General features: G+C 36.6%; 4 protein-coding genes and 1 non-coding gene across 12 annotated transcripts; 3 read left to right on the top strand and 2 right to left on the bottom strand.

The window, feature by feature from the left end:
- Positions 1-173: 173 nt before the first annotated feature.
- On the top strand, positions 174-4206 carry LOC147485610 (uncharacterized). Of its 6 annotated transcripts, none has more exons than XM_086571411.1 (11): positions 176-434; positions 859-1066; positions 1128-1430; positions 1612-1674; positions 1893-2074; positions 2325-2395; positions 2492-2714; positions 2811-2908; positions 3116-3297; positions 3605-3673; positions 4131-4206. In XM_086571411.1, exons 2-6 carry the CDS (start codon positions 863-865, stop codon positions 2326-2328), a joined length of 756 nt encoding a protein of 251 aa, XP_086427537.1. In that variant the 5' UTR covers positions 176-434; positions 859-862; the 3' UTR covers positions 2329-2395; positions 2492-2714; positions 2811-2908; positions 3116-3297; positions 3605-3673; positions 4131-4206. The 6 variants fall into 6 exon arrangements, with proteins under 6 accessions (XP_086427538.1, XP_086427537.1, XP_086427536.1 ...); XM_086571410.1 differs by having other exon boundaries at positions 2284-2395; XM_086571412.1 differs by lacking the exon at positions 2325-2395 and having other exon boundaries at positions 174-434; positions 1173-1430.
- A 1445-nt stretch (positions 4207-5651) lies between these two features.
- LOC147485609 (protein FAR1-RELATED SEQUENCE 5-like) lies at positions 5652-6777 on the bottom strand. Its single transcript, XM_086573561.1, has 2 exons — positions 6648-6777; positions 5652-6526 (listed from the first exon to the last, which is right to left on the bottom strand). Exons 1-2 carry the CDS (start codon positions 6775-6777, stop codon positions 5652-5654), a joined length of 1005 nt encoding a protein of 334 aa, XP_086429687.1.
- A 1891-nt stretch (positions 6778-8668) lies between these two features.
- LOC147485608 (cytochrome P450 87A3-like) lies at positions 8669-11328 on the top strand. The gene is made up of 9 exons (XM_086571632.1): positions 8669-8893; positions 9028-9350; positions 9446-9597; positions 9724-9972; positions 10078-10167; positions 10261-10339; positions 10513-10619; positions 10728-10855; positions 10935-11328. Exons 1-9 carry the CDS (start codon positions 8694-8696, stop codon positions 11023-11025), a joined length of 1419 nt encoding a protein of 472 aa, XP_086427758.1. The 5' UTR covers positions 8669-8693; the 3' UTR covers positions 11026-11328.
- A 4627-nt stretch (positions 11329-15955) lies between these two features.
- Positions 15956-17857, top strand: LOC147485607 (uncharacterized). Of its 3 annotated transcripts, none has more exons than XM_086574973.1 (4): positions 15956-16104; positions 16199-16324; positions 16409-16774; positions 16905-17857. In XM_086574973.1, exons 1-4 carry the CDS (start codon positions 16098-16100, stop codon positions 17621-17623), a joined length of 1218 nt encoding a protein of 405 aa, XP_086431099.1. In that variant the 5' UTR covers positions 15956-16097; the 3' UTR covers positions 17624-17857. The 3 variants fall into 3 exon arrangements, with proteins under 3 accessions (XP_086431099.1, XP_086431098.1, XP_086431097.1); XM_086574972.1 differs by having other exon boundaries at positions 15991-16104; positions 16230-16324; XM_086574971.1 differs by lacking the exon at positions 15956-16104 and having other exon boundaries at positions 16112-16324.
- Positions 17858-17925: 68 nt separating this feature from the next.
- On the bottom strand, positions 17926-17997 carry TRNAG-UCC (transfer RNA glycine (anticodon UCC)). The gene has a single exon. It is a non-coding gene; the product is annotated as a tRNA-Gly (tRNA).
- Between the last annotated feature and the right edge of the window lie 96 nt (positions 17998-18093).

Raw genomic sequence — 18093 nt, 5'->3', positions numbered from 1 at the left:
TTTCTAATTGTGACGCCATATTGGTGTCAGAAATTTTGTGACGGCATTTTGACGTCAGAAATTGATAATTATCGTCACAAAAATATCGAAATTTACATAATTTAATTCTGGCATTTATTCTAAAACATACTGATGGCCAAATGGCGTCAGAAATCAGGCACGTGTTAGGTCACGCAACTTCAAAGGGCAGCTCTCGTAAATTTGTTACAAAGTTTTATCGATCTCACCTCTTCCGTCAAAAGTGTTCTTCATCTTCTTCTCCATTTGCGAGATTTGTAAGTTTTCTGACAGTAATAAGCAACAAGCAAAAGGTTGCCTTTCAAACAGTAACGAGCCAACAAACGTAATAAAATTTCTCTCTCGCTCCGTTTTTTTTTCCCTTCATCTTAAAATCCCGATTCCCAATTCTCGTCTCAGATCTCACGCACGCAAAGGTATAATTTCTCCTTCCATTTATCATTTTAATTATATATATGTAGATCTGCAATTGTAAGTTTCAAATAGATCTCTGATTCAGTTTAGAAAAAGTTTCGATATATCAGCTCCATTTCAGTTTAAAATGAATTCTTTTCATCTTGGATTCTTAATTCTAGTGAATTTGATGAAAAAAAACACGAAAACGAAAACCTAATAAACTCCCCCCCCCCCTTTCGTACGCACGCATGCTTTACATCTGTTCAGTTCTCATATATATACTCTTTTCTTCGTCTCTCTTTCTGTCTCTTAGTAATTTTATCGTCTGTTTTCATACATGTACTTAAACTCGGTAAATGCAATCAGCATTAAAATTCAATTGCACGCCATGGTAAGTTGTTGGTGTCGAAATTTATAATCAATTGTTTACTTTACGCTTTACAGGTAAATGATGTCGTCACCAGGAGTTTCAGGATCACCTGCAACCATTACATCCCCAACTGGTGCTGAGGGTTCCCAGACTTTAAAGAGTCCAAGTAGTAATGCGAGTGATTCAGTTCAAGTTGTGGTGCCTCCACCTTCTTTCTCTTACGGCATGGTTCCCAAGGCTCTAACCGCCTCGGCAATCTCCCAGGAAGCTTCATCTACACATGTCAGTTTCCACCTCTTTTCTAGTTTTTGAAATTAATGCTGATGAGTCTGCTCTTTTACAGGCTACTGGGTCTAATGCTGCCATACAACCCCAACTTCCTTTTCAGGCTCAGGCAACTGGACCATCTTTCTCATACAATATTGTTACAAATAATGAATCACAGATTCATCAGTCACGGGGTGGTCAATCCTTGTATCCTTTTTCACCAGAGATGAATATGGTTCCCACCCAGTTACATCCATCTCAGCAGGGGTTGGTTCAAGTGGGTATGTCTGGAACTGAAAACCCATCAGATGCACTTAGGAGAACAATTAATCCTCAACTGATGGCCATGAATGGAGCTGGATACAAGGATTCCAATCAGGTTTGTGCTCTCTACTTCTCTAAATTTAAATTGATAACCGATACAGCTTCTCTTTATTTTCCTCTTTCTCTCCCCCTCTCCTACAGATAACTATTTTGAGAACTGTAATTGCAGAATTTATGTTGTACATAGATGTGGGATCATTTATAATTCATACTCGAATGCTTCCTTTAATCGACAGTTTCTCTACAGCATGCTTTTCCAAGCAATGTTTTTACCAAGCCCCGAGGATCTTAATAAAATGGTAAGCATTCTCATCTTCACGTCATTGTGGTAATGTGGTTCAATTATGTGCGTGCGTGTTGCTTAGCGGAAGTTTTTTATTACTTGCTACTTGTCTGAGAAAGAAACTGTGATTTACGTTCCTGATTTCTCATGTCTCGAAGTACGTCCGTGGAGAGCAACAATGAACCTATTGAAATTACACATAAATATTTTTGAATGTGTGATCGATGTGTGTAGGTCCGATTGGGTGATACAGAATGGTGTATTCCTTTTGAAATTATGAAAGAGGATACCTTTTTTGTGGTTTTGAGGAAGCAGAATGGAGCTAGGAGATTCCTGAAGACGGAGATCCGAGGCTACGAGGAGGGATCAAGATTTCTAGTTGTATTTCGTTTAAGGTCTGAAGATGGTCCTGTCAGGTATGTCCTTATTATATAAGTACTAATATTGTTTAGCATAAGGTGAGGTCTGTACTGGTGTTAAATTCCACCGCCTATACCTGTCCCTATACAATTTCTATGCATAGCCTTCTTTAGCTTCTTGCTAGTGGGGTAAGGGTCTATGGCTTTGGTCTATATTATTGTATGCATTTCTATGGCATCAATAAATCTTACTATACAAAACACAGTCTGTGCTCCTAATGTATTTATGAAGAATGCTGTCCACCAGATGATTTCAACCTGGCCTTGCTAACACTAGAACTGGCGTTTGTTAGTAAAAATGTCAACACAAGTGAACAGGTGTATATATTTAGCTGTTATTTAGTTCAATGAAATCTCTTACCTTTGCTGTTTTATATGGGACTGTTAGGGCTAAAATAAGTCCAATTCTTGCAGATTGATGCCGTTCTTTTAGCGCAGCAACTTCAGAAGAGATTGTTAACCAGACATTTTGATGTGATCTATTTAGTTTCAATATCGATACTTGTAGGAGTGATTTGAGAGGTACTCATTTGAAGTATATTAGCCATGGAAGGTCCAAAACCAGAAGAGATAACTCACTTACCAATGGACCAATTACAAGGCTTTGAATATTGTATTGACTCCAATCCTTCATGGGGTTAGTGTATACAGCTATCACTTCAACTCTCTTCTTTACTTCATTCATTTTTTACTTCACCAATTTTTACATTTTTCTGTCCTGTTTTTTCTGCAGGGGAAGCAATAGCACTTGGCTTTCAACACTATATTTTAGCTCTAGGAACTGCAGTAATGATTCCCACCATTCTAGTCCCATTAATGGGAGGATCAGATGTGAGTATAAAGTTCAAACTCATTTCTCAATGCTCTCTCTAATTACTAGTTACTTGGACTTGTGGATAAACATGAACCAATGAACAGGGGGAACAGAGCAAAAGTTGCTCATTTACCACCTTTTTTCTTCTTCTTTTTTCATTTTTAAGAAAACCTCTTTGTTTTTGGACTTCAAGAGTGGGTTTGTTGATGGATCTTCTTTGACAGGGTGACAAGGTGAGAGTGATACAGACTTTGCTCTTTGTTGGAGGAGTTAATACACTGTTGCAGACACTATTTGGAACTAGATTACCTACTGTGATTGGCGGATCATATGCATTCATTGTTCCAATTATGTCCATCATATCATTCACGATTCATCTTTGACTCAAATCCAAGATCCCCATGTGGTTAGTTCACCTTCCTTTTCTCAAAACTAACTTTGTACCACACTCTCTTGCTTTTTTGGCCAAAGTTGCACATTATGGGACCCCAAATGCCATTTGCCTTTGAACTGGTTACTTTGTACTTAAGCCCGTAGTCTTTATCTTTTATTTTTTATATCATGCATTTTCTTAATAATTCACATAATTATGCAAACAAGGCTGACCAAACATGACATTAACAAAAAACACAGATGGCCAATTAAGTAAAACTTGGTAGCTTTTAGGAGTATAAGGTTCAGTTGCTAAAGTTGTATTTTCTGGATTTTTGTAGCTTCTCTGCAGAATTCGCGAGCAAGTGCTTAGAGAGTTAGGATTCAGATATGTATTCAAGAAAGTGAAGGTCAGAATTCTGTCTTTAGCATACTATAGCCCATTTTGTTTAATTCTAGAATTCTTGCTTTGAAAGAAAGGTGAGTAGTTCGAAATTGAACCGTTACTTTTTTAATACTTACGATCTTGTTGTCTTGGTAACTAGATCACATCATTTATGTTATTCATGGATACATTTTACATATAATCTAATAATTTATATGTTGTACTATTGATAAGAGTTGGGTGTTTTTTTTTCCGCTCTCGTGGATCAATGATAATTTAAGAAATTTTAAATTAGCATAATTGTTCTTTATAAGTTGGATAGTGTTGTAGTAAACAAACATTGAAAGGTGCATCTTCTTCGACACAACGATTAATATTTTTTCAAAGGAAGTTGTAGCTGAGTTTAATTTCTCTGTAGGTGAAGGTTAGAGTGCATAGTCTCTTATTAGACAAGAAGTAAACTTGATTCTCTTGTGATGTAGTTGATGACTTGAAGCTTGATTCTCCTGTGGTTGGAAGCAGAGGTTTAGGAGTCTTTGAAAAGGTTCTACTCTTAACAAAGTCTAAATGCTAGTAAACTTCATTTTTTTTGTGAAATCATGCATGTGGAAGAGCATATTATGTTGCATTTCGCACGGTTAGTGAAAATTGTGTATATTGACTAATCAATAGCTTGTTTTAGTGGTTCCTTAGCTTGTATTGTCTAAGGTCTAGTTGAAATGAATTTTTTCTTTTTATGAAGGAAAATACACATCACCGAAGATCCAGAATGCCCGCTTGGTCCGTGGTGTGTATGTTTTAGAGCGAGACCGCCAAGAGAATCGCCAAAGACCCCATGCTCTTGCTTCTTAGGATGTGATATTGAGTTGTTGTATAGGGATTATATTGAAATAGTATGTTGGTAGATTCCGCTATATCCATACATTTATATCTTTTAATCTACATGTTATTCATTATTTAGTGATATATATACTTAGTCAAATTTTGGTGATGGTTATTACTAAGATTTTCCTTGTGTATAATTGCTTGTTTGGGGTTTATGTGGTTGTATTTATGCAGAAAAAAAAAAAATATAAATATAAGAATGGAAACCAAAAACAAAATATTATTTTTTTCAAATAAATAATAATTTGTGGCCTTCGACAAAGGCGAAGAAGTATTTTAAAAAAAAAAAAAAGACAAATTTATGATAACCGACAAAGACCGGAGTTAATTTGTTTTGGCCAAGTTATAAGCGCTTTTTTTAGCTTATTCGAAAGTTCAATAGTGATGGCGTAGAGGCGTTAGTAATTCACATTTAGTGACGGGCGTCTAGGCGTTAGTAATGCACATTTAGTGACGGCATACAGGCGTTAGTAATACACATTTAGTGACGGCGCGACGGTCAAGAATATGTGAATTGTGACGGCATAATGGCGTCACAAAAATTTCTGACACCAACACAGACGCCTAAATTCCAACGCCCTGTAGGCGTCACAATAAATATTTCTGACGCCTCCTAGCCGTCACAAAAGTGCTGTTCTGTTGTAGTGATCCCATTGCTAATTAGTCATTTTGGTCGCTAAAAGTAGCCTGCAAATAAAATACAAGTTAAAAGTTGACAACAAGTATCCAATATTAAATTTACAAAAAAAAATATAACACGTTATTACGTTTTGAATCTTGTCCGGACAATTTCTTGAGTCATGTTTTACAAACTTTTGGCACGTTTTACACAACCTTCCATTCTTTTCTTCTTGGGCTATCTCTCTGCCAGACTTTATTCTCTTATTTCTCCCCTTTGTTTGAGAAATGTTGGGGTTCAAAATTAAAACCTGTGAAACAAAGGTTAAGGGTTAAGCTTAAAATTAAATTTAATCACGGTAAAAACAAGTGATAAGAAAATACCTCTGCTACATCAACTTTGCGCTTCTCGTTAGTTGAAGCCACCTCTTTAGTAACTCCTTCTTTAGTAGCTCCTTCAATGAGAGTTTCCTTGCACTTGGCAACTCCGATTGATGAGTTCACTCATTTTCTATGAAAAATGTGTAACTCTCAACATTAGTTGCTGTATCATATGCCAATTGAGTAGCAACCTTAATGCAATGGGAAACTCTTAAAGCCTCTTGGTTTCCATGACCGTTCACTAATCCACCATCAAACACGACCCTGTAAGTGTTTGCCTTTTGTGTCCACCTCTTCAAAATAAAGTGAGCTGGAATTTCTTCAACGTCATACCGCAGAAAAATCTTCAAAAGATGAGCGCAAGGTATACCCATAAACTTGAAATACTTACATTCACACTCAGCCTCCAGGGTTGTTCTATCAAAACTCACTTTCCAAACATTGGTATTCTGAGGCTTTCTTGATTTCAAGAAATAAGTTCCATTTCCGTTCCTATCAACCACCTCTTCAACAATTTTGTAGTAGTTTCTTGCATTTTCCACCTGAGACTTAAATTTATTAAAAACATTTATTGTGTACACTTTGCCAGCATGCTTCAAAAGGAACTCGTTTCTACCCACATTGCGACATTTATGTTCAGTGTTGTAATCAAAGTCTCTTTTATGCTTGGCAATCAATCCCAAACTTCTTTCGTTACCATGAACAAACTGCATGAGAGTAGTCGTCGAACTAACAAAGTTATCATAATAAGAGTTCATTGATTCACTTCGTCCAGTTGTGTTCATTCCAGCAAAGAAGGTGTCTAAATGATAAACCCGAACCCAATTTCTTCTTAACTCATACATATCATTCAACCAACTATGCTCCACCAAATCGTATTTTACCATTAGTGCATGCCACTTGCTTTCAAAATCATCTATCCTATAGGATTTAAGAACGAAATTTAGCTTTGTAGCAAAGGTGTTGTTTTTATGGTACACATGCCCCAACTTCTCTGAAAATTTATTTGAAACATGCCAAAAACAATGACGATGTTGTGTAGGGGAATACCTTAGCAATCGCCCGATCATTGCCCCTCGTCTCCGATCGGTGAGAATCGAAGTTGGAGGGCTTACCACCCATAGCCGCAAGCCATGTCCGAAATAACCACACAAATGTTTCCTCAGTCTCATCAAGCAATAATGCCCACCCAAATTGAATGGATTGCAAATGGTGGTTGACACCAGTAAAAGGAGCAAAAGGCATTTCATAAATATTAGTCTGGTAAGTTGTATCGAAAGATACAACGTCTCCAAAGTATTAAATCGCTTGCACCCGAGACCGCCCTTCAATCCAAAAATTAATCTAGCGGTACCACTTGGATCTAGTTGAACAAAGATAGTAGAATTGAGGATTTTAATTTCTGCACTCTTTTGCTTAAAGTAATCAAGAATACAGCCGTCAGCGTCATTTTCTTTTGGTTTCTTTCTTGTGGCGAATAGTTTTGACACATCTTTGAAGTAAGCCCAATTGCATCCCCAGAGAAAACCGATGCAACTTTTGCCATTTGGTAAACCCCTCATTATCAAAAAATCTCCTCGGGTTCTTTTGTCGCTTCGCATAGATTTATTCGACCTCATTGAACCCCTCTTGTACGGAGAAACCAAGCCATGACTATGGTTGTTTTCAACCAATGTAACTGTGTATATATTGTCAAGTTTTTTCTTTGCCAATCAATCTCATTCTTGCTCTACAATCACACCTGACAGTCGATGTGTTTCTTGATGTTCCTGACACTCCAATAGACACATCTTCTTTCTTGTTATGGATCCCCTCACGTGAACAGACCAAGAGACCACTAGAAGGTAGGTCAACATGTGACTGTCTCTTAACTGCACTCCTAACACGCGTTTCAAATCCCTATTGTCGACCATACTCTTTGTAGTATTTCTTCGCTTCCTCGAAACTGTTAAACGACATCCCTACATACGGTGCTTCTAACAATTGTATGTCTTCGTTTGTGGCTTCAACTGGAGAAGAATCCAATAGTACTGAATCAGGAACATCGGAAGCTCCATTCAAAGTCATTTCTGGTACAAAAAAAAACAAATAATTAAATAGAGAAATGGAGACGAGTACAACTTTGAAAAAAACATACAATCAGTTCATCAAGGACACGATTTTTATAGCCTAAAAACCTCATTGGATTGAATGCCTAACTACCCTACTGGACTCGATGAGTTCTAGAGAAGGCAGAATGATGTAAAATAACACATATACCATGTACAATAATTTCACAGGTGGCCTACCCTACTGGACTCGATGTTATCTTGATAGTGCTTTCTTTTGCTGGTTTTTCCCAAGGAGTGGATAAGCTGTGATTTGTGAATGTGTAATTTGATCCCCAATCATACCATCAGTATGAACATCTACTTACAAATTCTATGCATTCAACTACAATGTGCTTCGGTGAATAAGTTTGGAGAATCAGTCAAACTCCAGGTAATGTAATTTCCTTGTTATGTATTACGTACATACTAGTCTTGAACCTAAGAGTGGGGCAGAAATTCAAGTTATGTTTATTAATCTGCCACCATTCACGTCCTGCAAATCTATTGAAGTTATTGAACTGGACATGAATAGTTTATCAGGAACTGTACCAGAAAGTGTTGCAAATTGCAAGGCTCTTGAAAGGATGAGCATAGCAAGCAATAGGTAGAATCTCCAAACTAATCAGACTCGAGAAGAAGAAGAACGAGAGAAGAACGAGTTCTTTTTTGGGGGAAAAAGCTACGATGGAGAAAAAGGGGATTTTTCTTTAGCAAAACAAAATGACATTTTCGCCCTTTTTCAATTTTTTCAATTTATTTGTTTGGTTTTTTAGAAATAGATCTGGACGTCAGATTCTGTTTGATCTGATGGTTGGTTAGGTATGTCAAGATAGTATGTTAGAATAGTATGTCGACGTAGCCGGCCCGATATATATATATATATATTTATTGACATGTTTATATATGTAGCTATATGATATGATATATATATATGTTTATATATTTATTGACATGATATATGATATATATATATATATATATATAGTCTATATAAGGAACTCCCCTTCTTCCTGAAATGTATCACAACTAACTATCTCTTCTTTACTTCAGATATCTTTAAACATACGAAAGATGTGGTCACTTGCATTGGTTGTTTTAGCATTAGTTATTGTATGGATGACCAATTATGCCTATAAGTGGAAGAATCCCATCTCCAATGGAAAACTCCCTCCTGGTTCAATGGGACTGCCATTACTTGGAGAAACCATTCAGTTTTTCAAATCTCAGACCACTTTCGATATTCGTCCTTTTATCAAAGAAAGGATGACAAGGTAATAGATTTAATATATGTAGCTAGTAATGCACATTATATAACAGACGAGACTACATAATGCATGCAAGCTTCTATATTTTCTTATCGATAGATGTATCATGTATGTAACACCTTCCGTTTCATGATTTTCAGATACGGGCCACTTTTTAAGACTAATTTGGTAGGTTGGCCAGTGGTAGTCTCGACTGATCCTGAATTTAGCCATTTCATCTTTCAACAAGAAGGAAACTCAGTTGAATTGTGGTACCTGGATTCATTTATGAAACTAATTGGACAGCAAAGCTTGACGAGCAATACTGGTGCTATTCACAAGTACCTTAGGAACATGATTATGGATCATTTTGGTCCCGAGAAGCAAAAAGAGAAGCTTCTCTCTGACATGGAAAATATGGCGCGTGAAAACCTATCCATTTGGGCTGAACAGGAATCGGTAGAAGTGAAAGAAGCCGCTACAACGGTAAACGCAGCTCCATAATCTGTTCTCAATCTCATAAAAATGCAAGGTTGTGTTCTATATGTTCTTTTTGGACTTTAACAAATATTCCAAATTACATATCATTTGGTTTGGGTTCGATGAAAGTAATGAGTTATGATCCGTCCAAGTATTCGGAGAATTTGAAGGACAAATTCACTAGCTTTCTTAAAGGCCTCATCTCATTTCCATTGGACATCCCTGGGACTGTTTACAATAAATGTCTCAAGGTAATGCCAAGTATACAAAGTTATTAACTGTGAAACTAATGAGTTATGATCCATTCAATTTAAGTAAATTAATTAATTAAGATGCCATATAATATAGACTCTAAAGTCTAAACCATGTACGTACAGGATCAAAAGAGGGCTATAAGAATACTCAAGGAGATGGTGAAGGAAAGATTTTACTCCGATAAGAAGCATGGCGATTTTCTTGATGTTGTCATTGAAGAGATGAAGAAAGACGCTCCCCTTTTCAATGTAGAAAGTGCTGCTTACTTTGTCTTTACAGTTCTTTTTGCCAGCTTTGAGACAGTTTCCTTGGCTATAACTTTAGCAATTAAGTTTCTTTCAGAACACCCTTCAGTGTTGAAGGATTTAACGGTTCGTGCCGCTCAAATCATCCTCTCACTCTACGCACTCTTTTGTAGTATTTTTGATTGATAGTGTCTTGCTCTAATTTCGTTTTTGGTTTTTGGTTTATTTTAGGATGAGCATGAAGAGATTCTCAAGAAGAGGGAAAATGTGGATTCTCCACTGACGTGGAATGAATACAAGTCTATGACATTCACTTCTCACGTTAGTGTAGCAATTTTCACACCTTCATATTCAAATTAATGCAATCCAACACGGCCTGGTTTTAAAAAAGATTCATATTCTTTTGTATTGCAGGTTATTGATGAAACACTTAGGCTCGGCAACATAGCCCCCTTGGTTTTCAGAAGAGCTACAAGAGATATACAAATAGATGGTAAGGTTCGAAGCAGCATATAGTTAATCTAAACATCTTGCCTCAAGATACCATCGAGCTCCTAGGGAACACAGTGCAGCACATATCAAATTCGATCATAACATCTATCGGAAAAAAAAAAAAAAAAAAATAACCAAGTATTCTATAATCGGATCAATTTTCTCATTTCACAGGATATACAATTCCAGCTGGCTGGACAATCATGGTTTGCCCTCCAGCCCTTCACCTTAACCCTGAAAAGTATGAGGACACCCTTGCCTTCAACCCATGGCGATGGATGGTATGTGGCTTATACATCTAGCCTTCCTTTATCCAAGTACCTTAAGACAGGATTCGTTGGAATTAATTTCTCTGTATTTAATAATCATTATTCCCTACCAAAATACAGGGACAAGGATCAAATACAGCTTCTAAGAATTTCATGGCTTTTGGTGGAGGAATGAGATTATGTGCGGGTGCAGAATTTGCAAAGTTGCAAATGTCAGTTGTTCTCCACTTCTTGGTCACAAAATACAGGTAATTAAATATTAGTTCAAGTGTCTTCAGTAAATATGTAAAAACTCTGATGTATTTTGATCTTATGAAATTTACTCAGGTGGACAAAAATCAAGGGAGGCGAAGTCGTTAAGACTCCCGGGATATTATTTCCAAATGGTTTACACATCAAAGTCACTGAAAAAATTTGAAGTTGGTCAATCACCGATAACACTGGCGGTACTTATCCAATATGCAAATTGTCCATATTAATCTTAAGGATTTAAAGGGGCACTGACGTAAGAATAAGTGCCTACAGATGTAAGAGGACTTTTTAACCACAATTGTTCTAGGATTCTATCAAGACCCACAATGCAATAAGAGGGAAGCTCTCCTATTCACAATATATATTACTTGTAAGCAACAGCAGAATGTGTACAATGAAATGAATTTTGCCTTCACATATGCAAACCTGGACTCTGTTTCAGACTTTGAGTAATATGGTTGTTGTATTATACTTCACTTCTTTTAAAGTATTACCCTTTCATTAATGGTTAAAGTCATCATACAGGTAGCGGTTTCTACCCAAAAAAAAACCTTTTCCAGCAGTTTCATTCCAATGTCTCAAACTCTCAATTATATCAAATTGGATGATATAATTACTACTGGACTTTTGCACGAAATTGAGAGAATATTTATCTTCGCGTTGAAGAGAACATCTCACGCTTCACAATTATGCGAAATGATATAAGTGCGATTGTCAGGCAATCTTGGTAGATGCTGAAATCTTGGTAGATGCTGAAATGATGTAAGTGCGATTGTCAGGCAAACCGTCGTGATCTTGGTAGGCCAAAATCTTGCTAGACGCTGATACTTAGTATTTAGGACCCAGTGATACTACATAGGTCATAGCAGGGATGTTAACTCGCAGAGTCGCAGCCAACCCTAGGCCCACGCGAGAGCCCGAGACAGAGTGGGCTCCAATGGCAACTGTGCGTCATTTATGGTGTGGGTTTTGCATAAAAGGGCTTCAATGCAGGAATGAGATTTCTTTTTTTCTTTTTCTTTTTGTAAGTGCAATTTTATTTATGTGATATTATGAAATGTACAAACAGCAATTAAGTCATTGAAAAATAAACTATTAACACAATGTGAAGGCCTAATACACCATAGAGAAGTGATACCATTAGTCAAATCAATTAAGTTATAAGGTAGATTTTTTTCTCGACTACCGAATGTGACCAACCATGTAGGATCACTGGCCTGGTCAGACCCAAGCCTGGCAAAACGATCAGCAACAAAGTTACCTTCCCATTGAAGTTTATACTAAGTTTATACCCAGCAAAACGATCACTGGCCTGGTCCAATGAAGTTTATACTAAGATTTCAACAAGAATATGTCCTTGATATCTGCAATAATAGACATAATTTCCCAAGGCAAAAGTTGTGAATTGTTCTTGATGCAATTATAGAGGTACTGCGAATCAATTTCAAAGATGACATAATCCAACTGTAATTTGATAGCCATTTTCAAGCTCATTCGCAATGCCAATGTTTTGCCATTGAGAGAAGAAGCCCTCCGAATAGGAGTGCTAAATCCCAATGAGATTTGAGAGGCATTGTAAAGTTATCTCTATACTATTAAATTGTCGGACAAATGGACAATGCTAATTGCAATCTCCTTAAACGTACTAGAAATTATTCACGTGTTTTGCACGTAACTTACATTTGCTTGATTTTGTCTAACTTTGTTTTACTTTTATGATAGTTTAGTGGTAAGGACCAAACAATAAGTAAAATGTTAGAAAGTAAGGCTAAGTCCAATGGTTTGGTGCCGCAAAACACCAAACCACAATAGCACAGTTGATAAGGTAAGCGTGATAGAGTTTATGGACCCAATGGTTTGTTTTTTTACCCGACAATGGCATAGGCGGCCAGCGAAAAAAACCCAAACAAGTCAATCCATCCTAGCATAGGAAAAAAAAAAATTGCCACACCATCCGCCACTCCTCTGGCGTGTAGAATTTTCTTCAATTTTGCTTCTGTATCCGCCACTCCTACTAGCGTGTAGAATTTTGTTTTTTAACACCCTGTCGATTTTACCCCTCCCATCTCGATTTATTTCTCTGGTCGCCACTCATTCTGGCGTGCAGAGTGATAAGCACCCAAAACTTTAATATAAACCTCATATAGACACTACATACATATTGGTTGATGATGTGTTTAATAAATGTAAATTAATTATATTTTTGTGCTTTCACATGTTTCGGCAGTTTACAATAAATTTGTAACAAAACCTGTATTTTGGCATAAAAAAGTTATATGGATTAGTGCTTGAACGTGAAATCTTCTCTCTTTGCCCATTTGAAGCTCAAAAAGGCCAAACTAAAGCCCATGGACTTAACACCGACCATTTCCAGTTCAAATCAAGACAACGGTGAAGAAAAGCCGTGGAACTTCCAAATATCATATCTCCTAATTTTGGACTCCGAATTCAACACAAGAATTGTCAAATCGATCAGTGCTGCGAGCTCTACGTAAAGATGTGAAGTTGTTAAAATTAGCATGGCCCACATGGACCCACCACTGGTCAAAGCACATAGGTCCATCACTTAGTGGGTGCTCAATTATTTGAGCACTAATTGATGTCAAAATCAAGTAGTGCACTAAAATGTATAAGTGGAGCACTAGATTGATTATTTTTAATGAATGGATGAGAGCAATTATGCTTGGTACTCATTCATTCCATGAGGAAATATTGTAAGTAAAAAGGAATTCCATTCCATAGGGAGAATTCAATTCATGTTTAGTTTGAGAGTAGAAAGCTTGTAAGTCTTTAATTGAGTCCTCTCCATAGTGTAAAATAAAAACTTCTTCTTCTTCTTCTTCTCTCTCAACCTGTTTCTATCTTACTTCTTCTTTTTGTTTTTTAGTTCATACTTCCAAGGATCATGAGCTAAACCCTCTCTTGTGCAAGGTTAATGATGCTCATATGAGGAGAAGCTCCGCATCCATTAATGGAGTCTTTCATTACTATTAGTTTTTCACAAATTTGTTGTCACATCAACTCCAAAATATTTGACGTTGATAACAAGTTAGGACTTGTTAGAGTCTTCTAAAGATAGAGTACCATAACAACTCCTCATGCTAGTAGGTTAGTTTTCTTAGAGATAAGATAAATCCACTAGGGATCAAACTCTAGTCCTATTATTGGGTTTGTCTATGAATCCAAGAATATATGATTATAGTTTTTGTAATTAAATCTTTAAAAATGGTAGTTATTCTAAACTTGCATGAGTGGAGTTAATTCTCATCCATATCTTTCTCTCTTTGTGTAAGTAGTTAAAAATCAAGTTTGCGTAGGTTGTATAGGCTGTAAGTTTAGAATAAAAGTAATTCAAGTGTTGTATAAGAACATCAAAGAAATTATTTGCTCATTAAGGTATCTTGTGATTATTTGAGTGACATTATGAACCAAGTGCGCTAGGAGTTAGGCATGGGACGAATCTTTGCTCAAGCTAATTAGAACATGATTGAGAGCAATGTACTTGATATAAACCTGCTAAAAAATGGTTTACCACAGAGCATACATTATATCGTTAAAATTGGCAGTATAGATAGGGAAACTTATACCGATAGCGTTGGCGGGTTAGTGTTTTGACGCACCATTGGATCAGAATTTATGTGATATTTGGTGTTTTGCCACACCATATATAGGACTTAGCCTAAGACACTCAGAACATAAGAAATTTTTGTCCCACAAAAAATCAAAATTCCGGTTCATATGGCAGATGGCTAACATTAGACACGTGTCAATAAAACAACACTTGTTAGAACTGAGTTGCAGCTCAAACAACTCACTCGCCCACGCCCCTTATAAGTAGAAGAGATTTAGACTCCATAATTACCTGAAAGATTACAGTCAATTCTTTCTGGGAATTGATATATAAGCATAACTTTGTACATTTTTGGATACATCTGCCATTTATAAAATACACTTACAAAATGAGTTCAGTGTTGATTTTAACAGGATATGATCTCCCTAACCAATTTGGCATTGCTGAAATATTATTCGAAAATTGGTCATACATGTCTAAATATGTCTGAATAACTGCTCTAAAAATTATTTTATTGAAATTCAAGCTTCTCCAAACTCAGGTTTTTTAGTCAATAAATGCAACTAAGTTTGTTTTAGGTAAAGTCGTTCAACACATGGTGTCCCAGCAAATACCATACTGCCACATGGACAAGATAACTTGATATCACCAGAACTGGTTCCAAGCAAAAAAAGGGGACGAAAAAAACACAAAACAAACAAATAAAGAATGTGTTGAAAATTAAGTAATTTAAACATCGCCACCACCAGACTGAGAGCTTTTTAATTCTACTTCTCTACACCATTATTTTTCTTATTGTGGCAATCTCTCTCTTTCTCTTCATTATTCTATAATATCATTTAATTAGAACAAAATGCAACAAGTTTACACCCCAAATAATTAATCTAACATATTTTATGGTTCACTCTAGAACTTAATTAGCAAATAAAAGGTTTTACTTTGGAATTGAACTAGTTATTTTAAATATTTTGTTCCAACACCCAATTGATTTGAAATTCTCACATTAAAGACCCAAATCTTTGTTCTAGCGTCATGAATTTCATAATTGTGGTGAGTGAGTGGGTGTGATCGGTTAGAGAAGAGAAAATTACTGGAATAAAGAAGAAAAATGATTGCACCTTCACCGACAGCGTCGTAAGTCGTAACCGGTGGTTATAGTATTGTGGAGAAGGAGGTTTTTTTTAGTAGTTTACCAATTTATCCACCAGTTATTTATGTTGGTTATAGTATTGTGGAGAAGGATGTGGTTCAATTTTAATAGAGATCAGGGAGCCAATTGTAATTAATAAATAGGAGAGATGTAATTTAAATAAACGTAGGGAGGTGGTTCTAAAATCTTAAAATTAAGAGATTATAAATACACTGTTCGGTTGAGAAGTGTAGTTCCTACAAACCCCCAGCTATCATATAGTGTAGAGATTTCCCGTTTTAGGTACTTTAGAATTTTAAGAAGGTCCAATACTAACTATGTCTTTGAGAATCCTTAAATATGTTGTGGGTCTTTATTCTTTAGCTATGGACCTAATATATCCAAACCCACAGTAACCGGACCTGCTTCGGGCCCAACATTTTCTGCGACTGACACAAGGAAAAATGTGACATATCTGAACCAAATTAGGGTATCTAACTATCTATACTTGGGTTCTTCCTCTGATCAATTACCTCAAATGACTGGTTAGTCTCACTTCTCTTCAATTCACTTTAGATATGAAAGTATATGAACTATAGGATTGCTTTATTTATTTTATTGTTTTTATGTTGTATCAAGTATCAACATTAGCATTTGTGGTCCCTACTAGCTGCTCGACCAGATGGCACGAGCCAATAGGCAGAATTTGCCCTCGTATTCGCAAACCATCTCTAGTTAGGTTCTCAAAAGCATCTGGTTATCAAGGTAAGTGAAAAGTTGATATATTCCATTTATTTTTCTTTTCTCGGTAAATTTCTTTTGAAATATATTAACGACTTCCTGCGTCAGATTTTCAGAACTATGTGAAGCCATTACGTCTTTTACCGGCCACGGAACCAAATATCTGCACACATTCTACAGTGGAAGAGATGTGTGTTTCCTTGGAATGGCATTCTCAGTCAGTTTATGTGGTTAGAATTTATACAAGTAGTGCATTTGGCTCCGGTTTGACTGACTCAAGGGCTGCAATATTGATTTGCTTGATAGATGAAAATGGTGACTCGATATTACAGAGAATATCGACTACACTAGTAGGAACTTCACTAGATGGAAGTCTTCCAGAACATTGCTTCCAAAGAGGTTCTGTAGATGAATTCATTTTCAAGGGACCTAAGTTGGGAAGAGTACAAGCACTTTGGGTTGGCCTTGATTCAGGTAGTCTCTTTTGTTACATTAGTATTAGTATCCTTGATATTTGGACCTCATTTGCAGTTGGAGGCTGAGAAAAACGATAGATTATATGTTTAACAAATTGTTGTTTTCATCTCTTCTATTTTCAAGTCAGGTCGCTGGAGACTAGGAGGTGTTAGCCTGATAGTCGTGTACGGGTACAAGGACCTCCCTGTTGGTACTGAAGAGAACAGCAGAGTAAACCTAATTAGTGGATTAGAGTATGGCTTTGAAGCTGATGATATCCCTGTTGGAGAGGGAGAGTGTATGTCTATGGTTGAATTGAGACCGAATCTTATAACTGAATTATCTGGGGCTGACATATTGTCCTCATTGAATAAAGGTCTATCTCAATCAACTACACCGTTTAACCGTGAAGTATCTAATGAAGAGAGCATGGAAGAGTATGCAGATTTGAAGTCTTCCATACTTATCTATGACTCGATGCTCATCTTTGGTGGAACACTGATCGCAGCCATCTCCACTGGCGAAAAATCAGCTCTAGCTTTTCTAACTGGTGGAGCAGGGGGTTTCCTATATCTTTTGCTATTGCAGAATTCGGTTGATGGATTACCTGCTCCAGCGTCAACAACAATGAACAAAGAAGGAAAAAACATCAATCAACTTGTCAAAAGACTGAGGGGTCCAATTTCAAGCTTGGGATTTGCCATTGTACTTGCAGGTGCTGCCGTGAAGTATACTTCGGGACCTTCACCCATAGCATTGACACCACAAGAGATCTTACTTGGGATGACAGGGTTTTTGGCATGTAAGGTTGCCGTGTTGTTGGCGGCATTCATACCTATGGAACTCAAACTGAAAGAAATGGAGTGATATTTTGACAGACATATTCAAGAATGTGTGCACTAACATATTTTCCAAAATAAATATATTCATACGAAAAAAAAAATGTGGGAGGGTGGAATGTTGTTAGTATATAAAGAGAATTTGTAAATTGTAGTTGAAAAGAAGTTTGTATAAAGAAGAGTCAGTGTATATTGTTTATTGATTTGGAGAAAATGTGCACATTTAAATTCAAAATTGAAGAAAATCTGAGGATGTTCTCTTCTGAAGTTCTAATTATAGATTACTTTGATAGGACCAAAAAAGGGGAAATGGGAAGTTTATTCTGGGACTGCGTCTGCCGGGAGTCGAACCCGGGTCTATTGCTTGGAAGGCAATTATCCTAACCGTTGGACTACAGACGCTTGTTGATACTATAAATATACTGAATATATAGGATTGCAGCTTGCGCTACGATGCCAACACATTTGGGTTGAAGTGAATAGCTTATACTTAGACTA

This window comes from Coptis chinensis, chromosome 7, assembly GCF_015680905.1.
Source record: "Coptis chinensis isolate HL-2020 chromosome 7, ASM1568090v1, whole genome shotgun sequence".
NCBI lineage: Eukaryota > Viridiplantae > Streptophyta > Magnoliopsida > Ranunculales > Ranunculaceae > Coptis > Coptis chinensis.
Note: the sequence above shows the minus strand (reverse complement) of the source record. Positions and strands in the feature narration are given on the sequence as shown.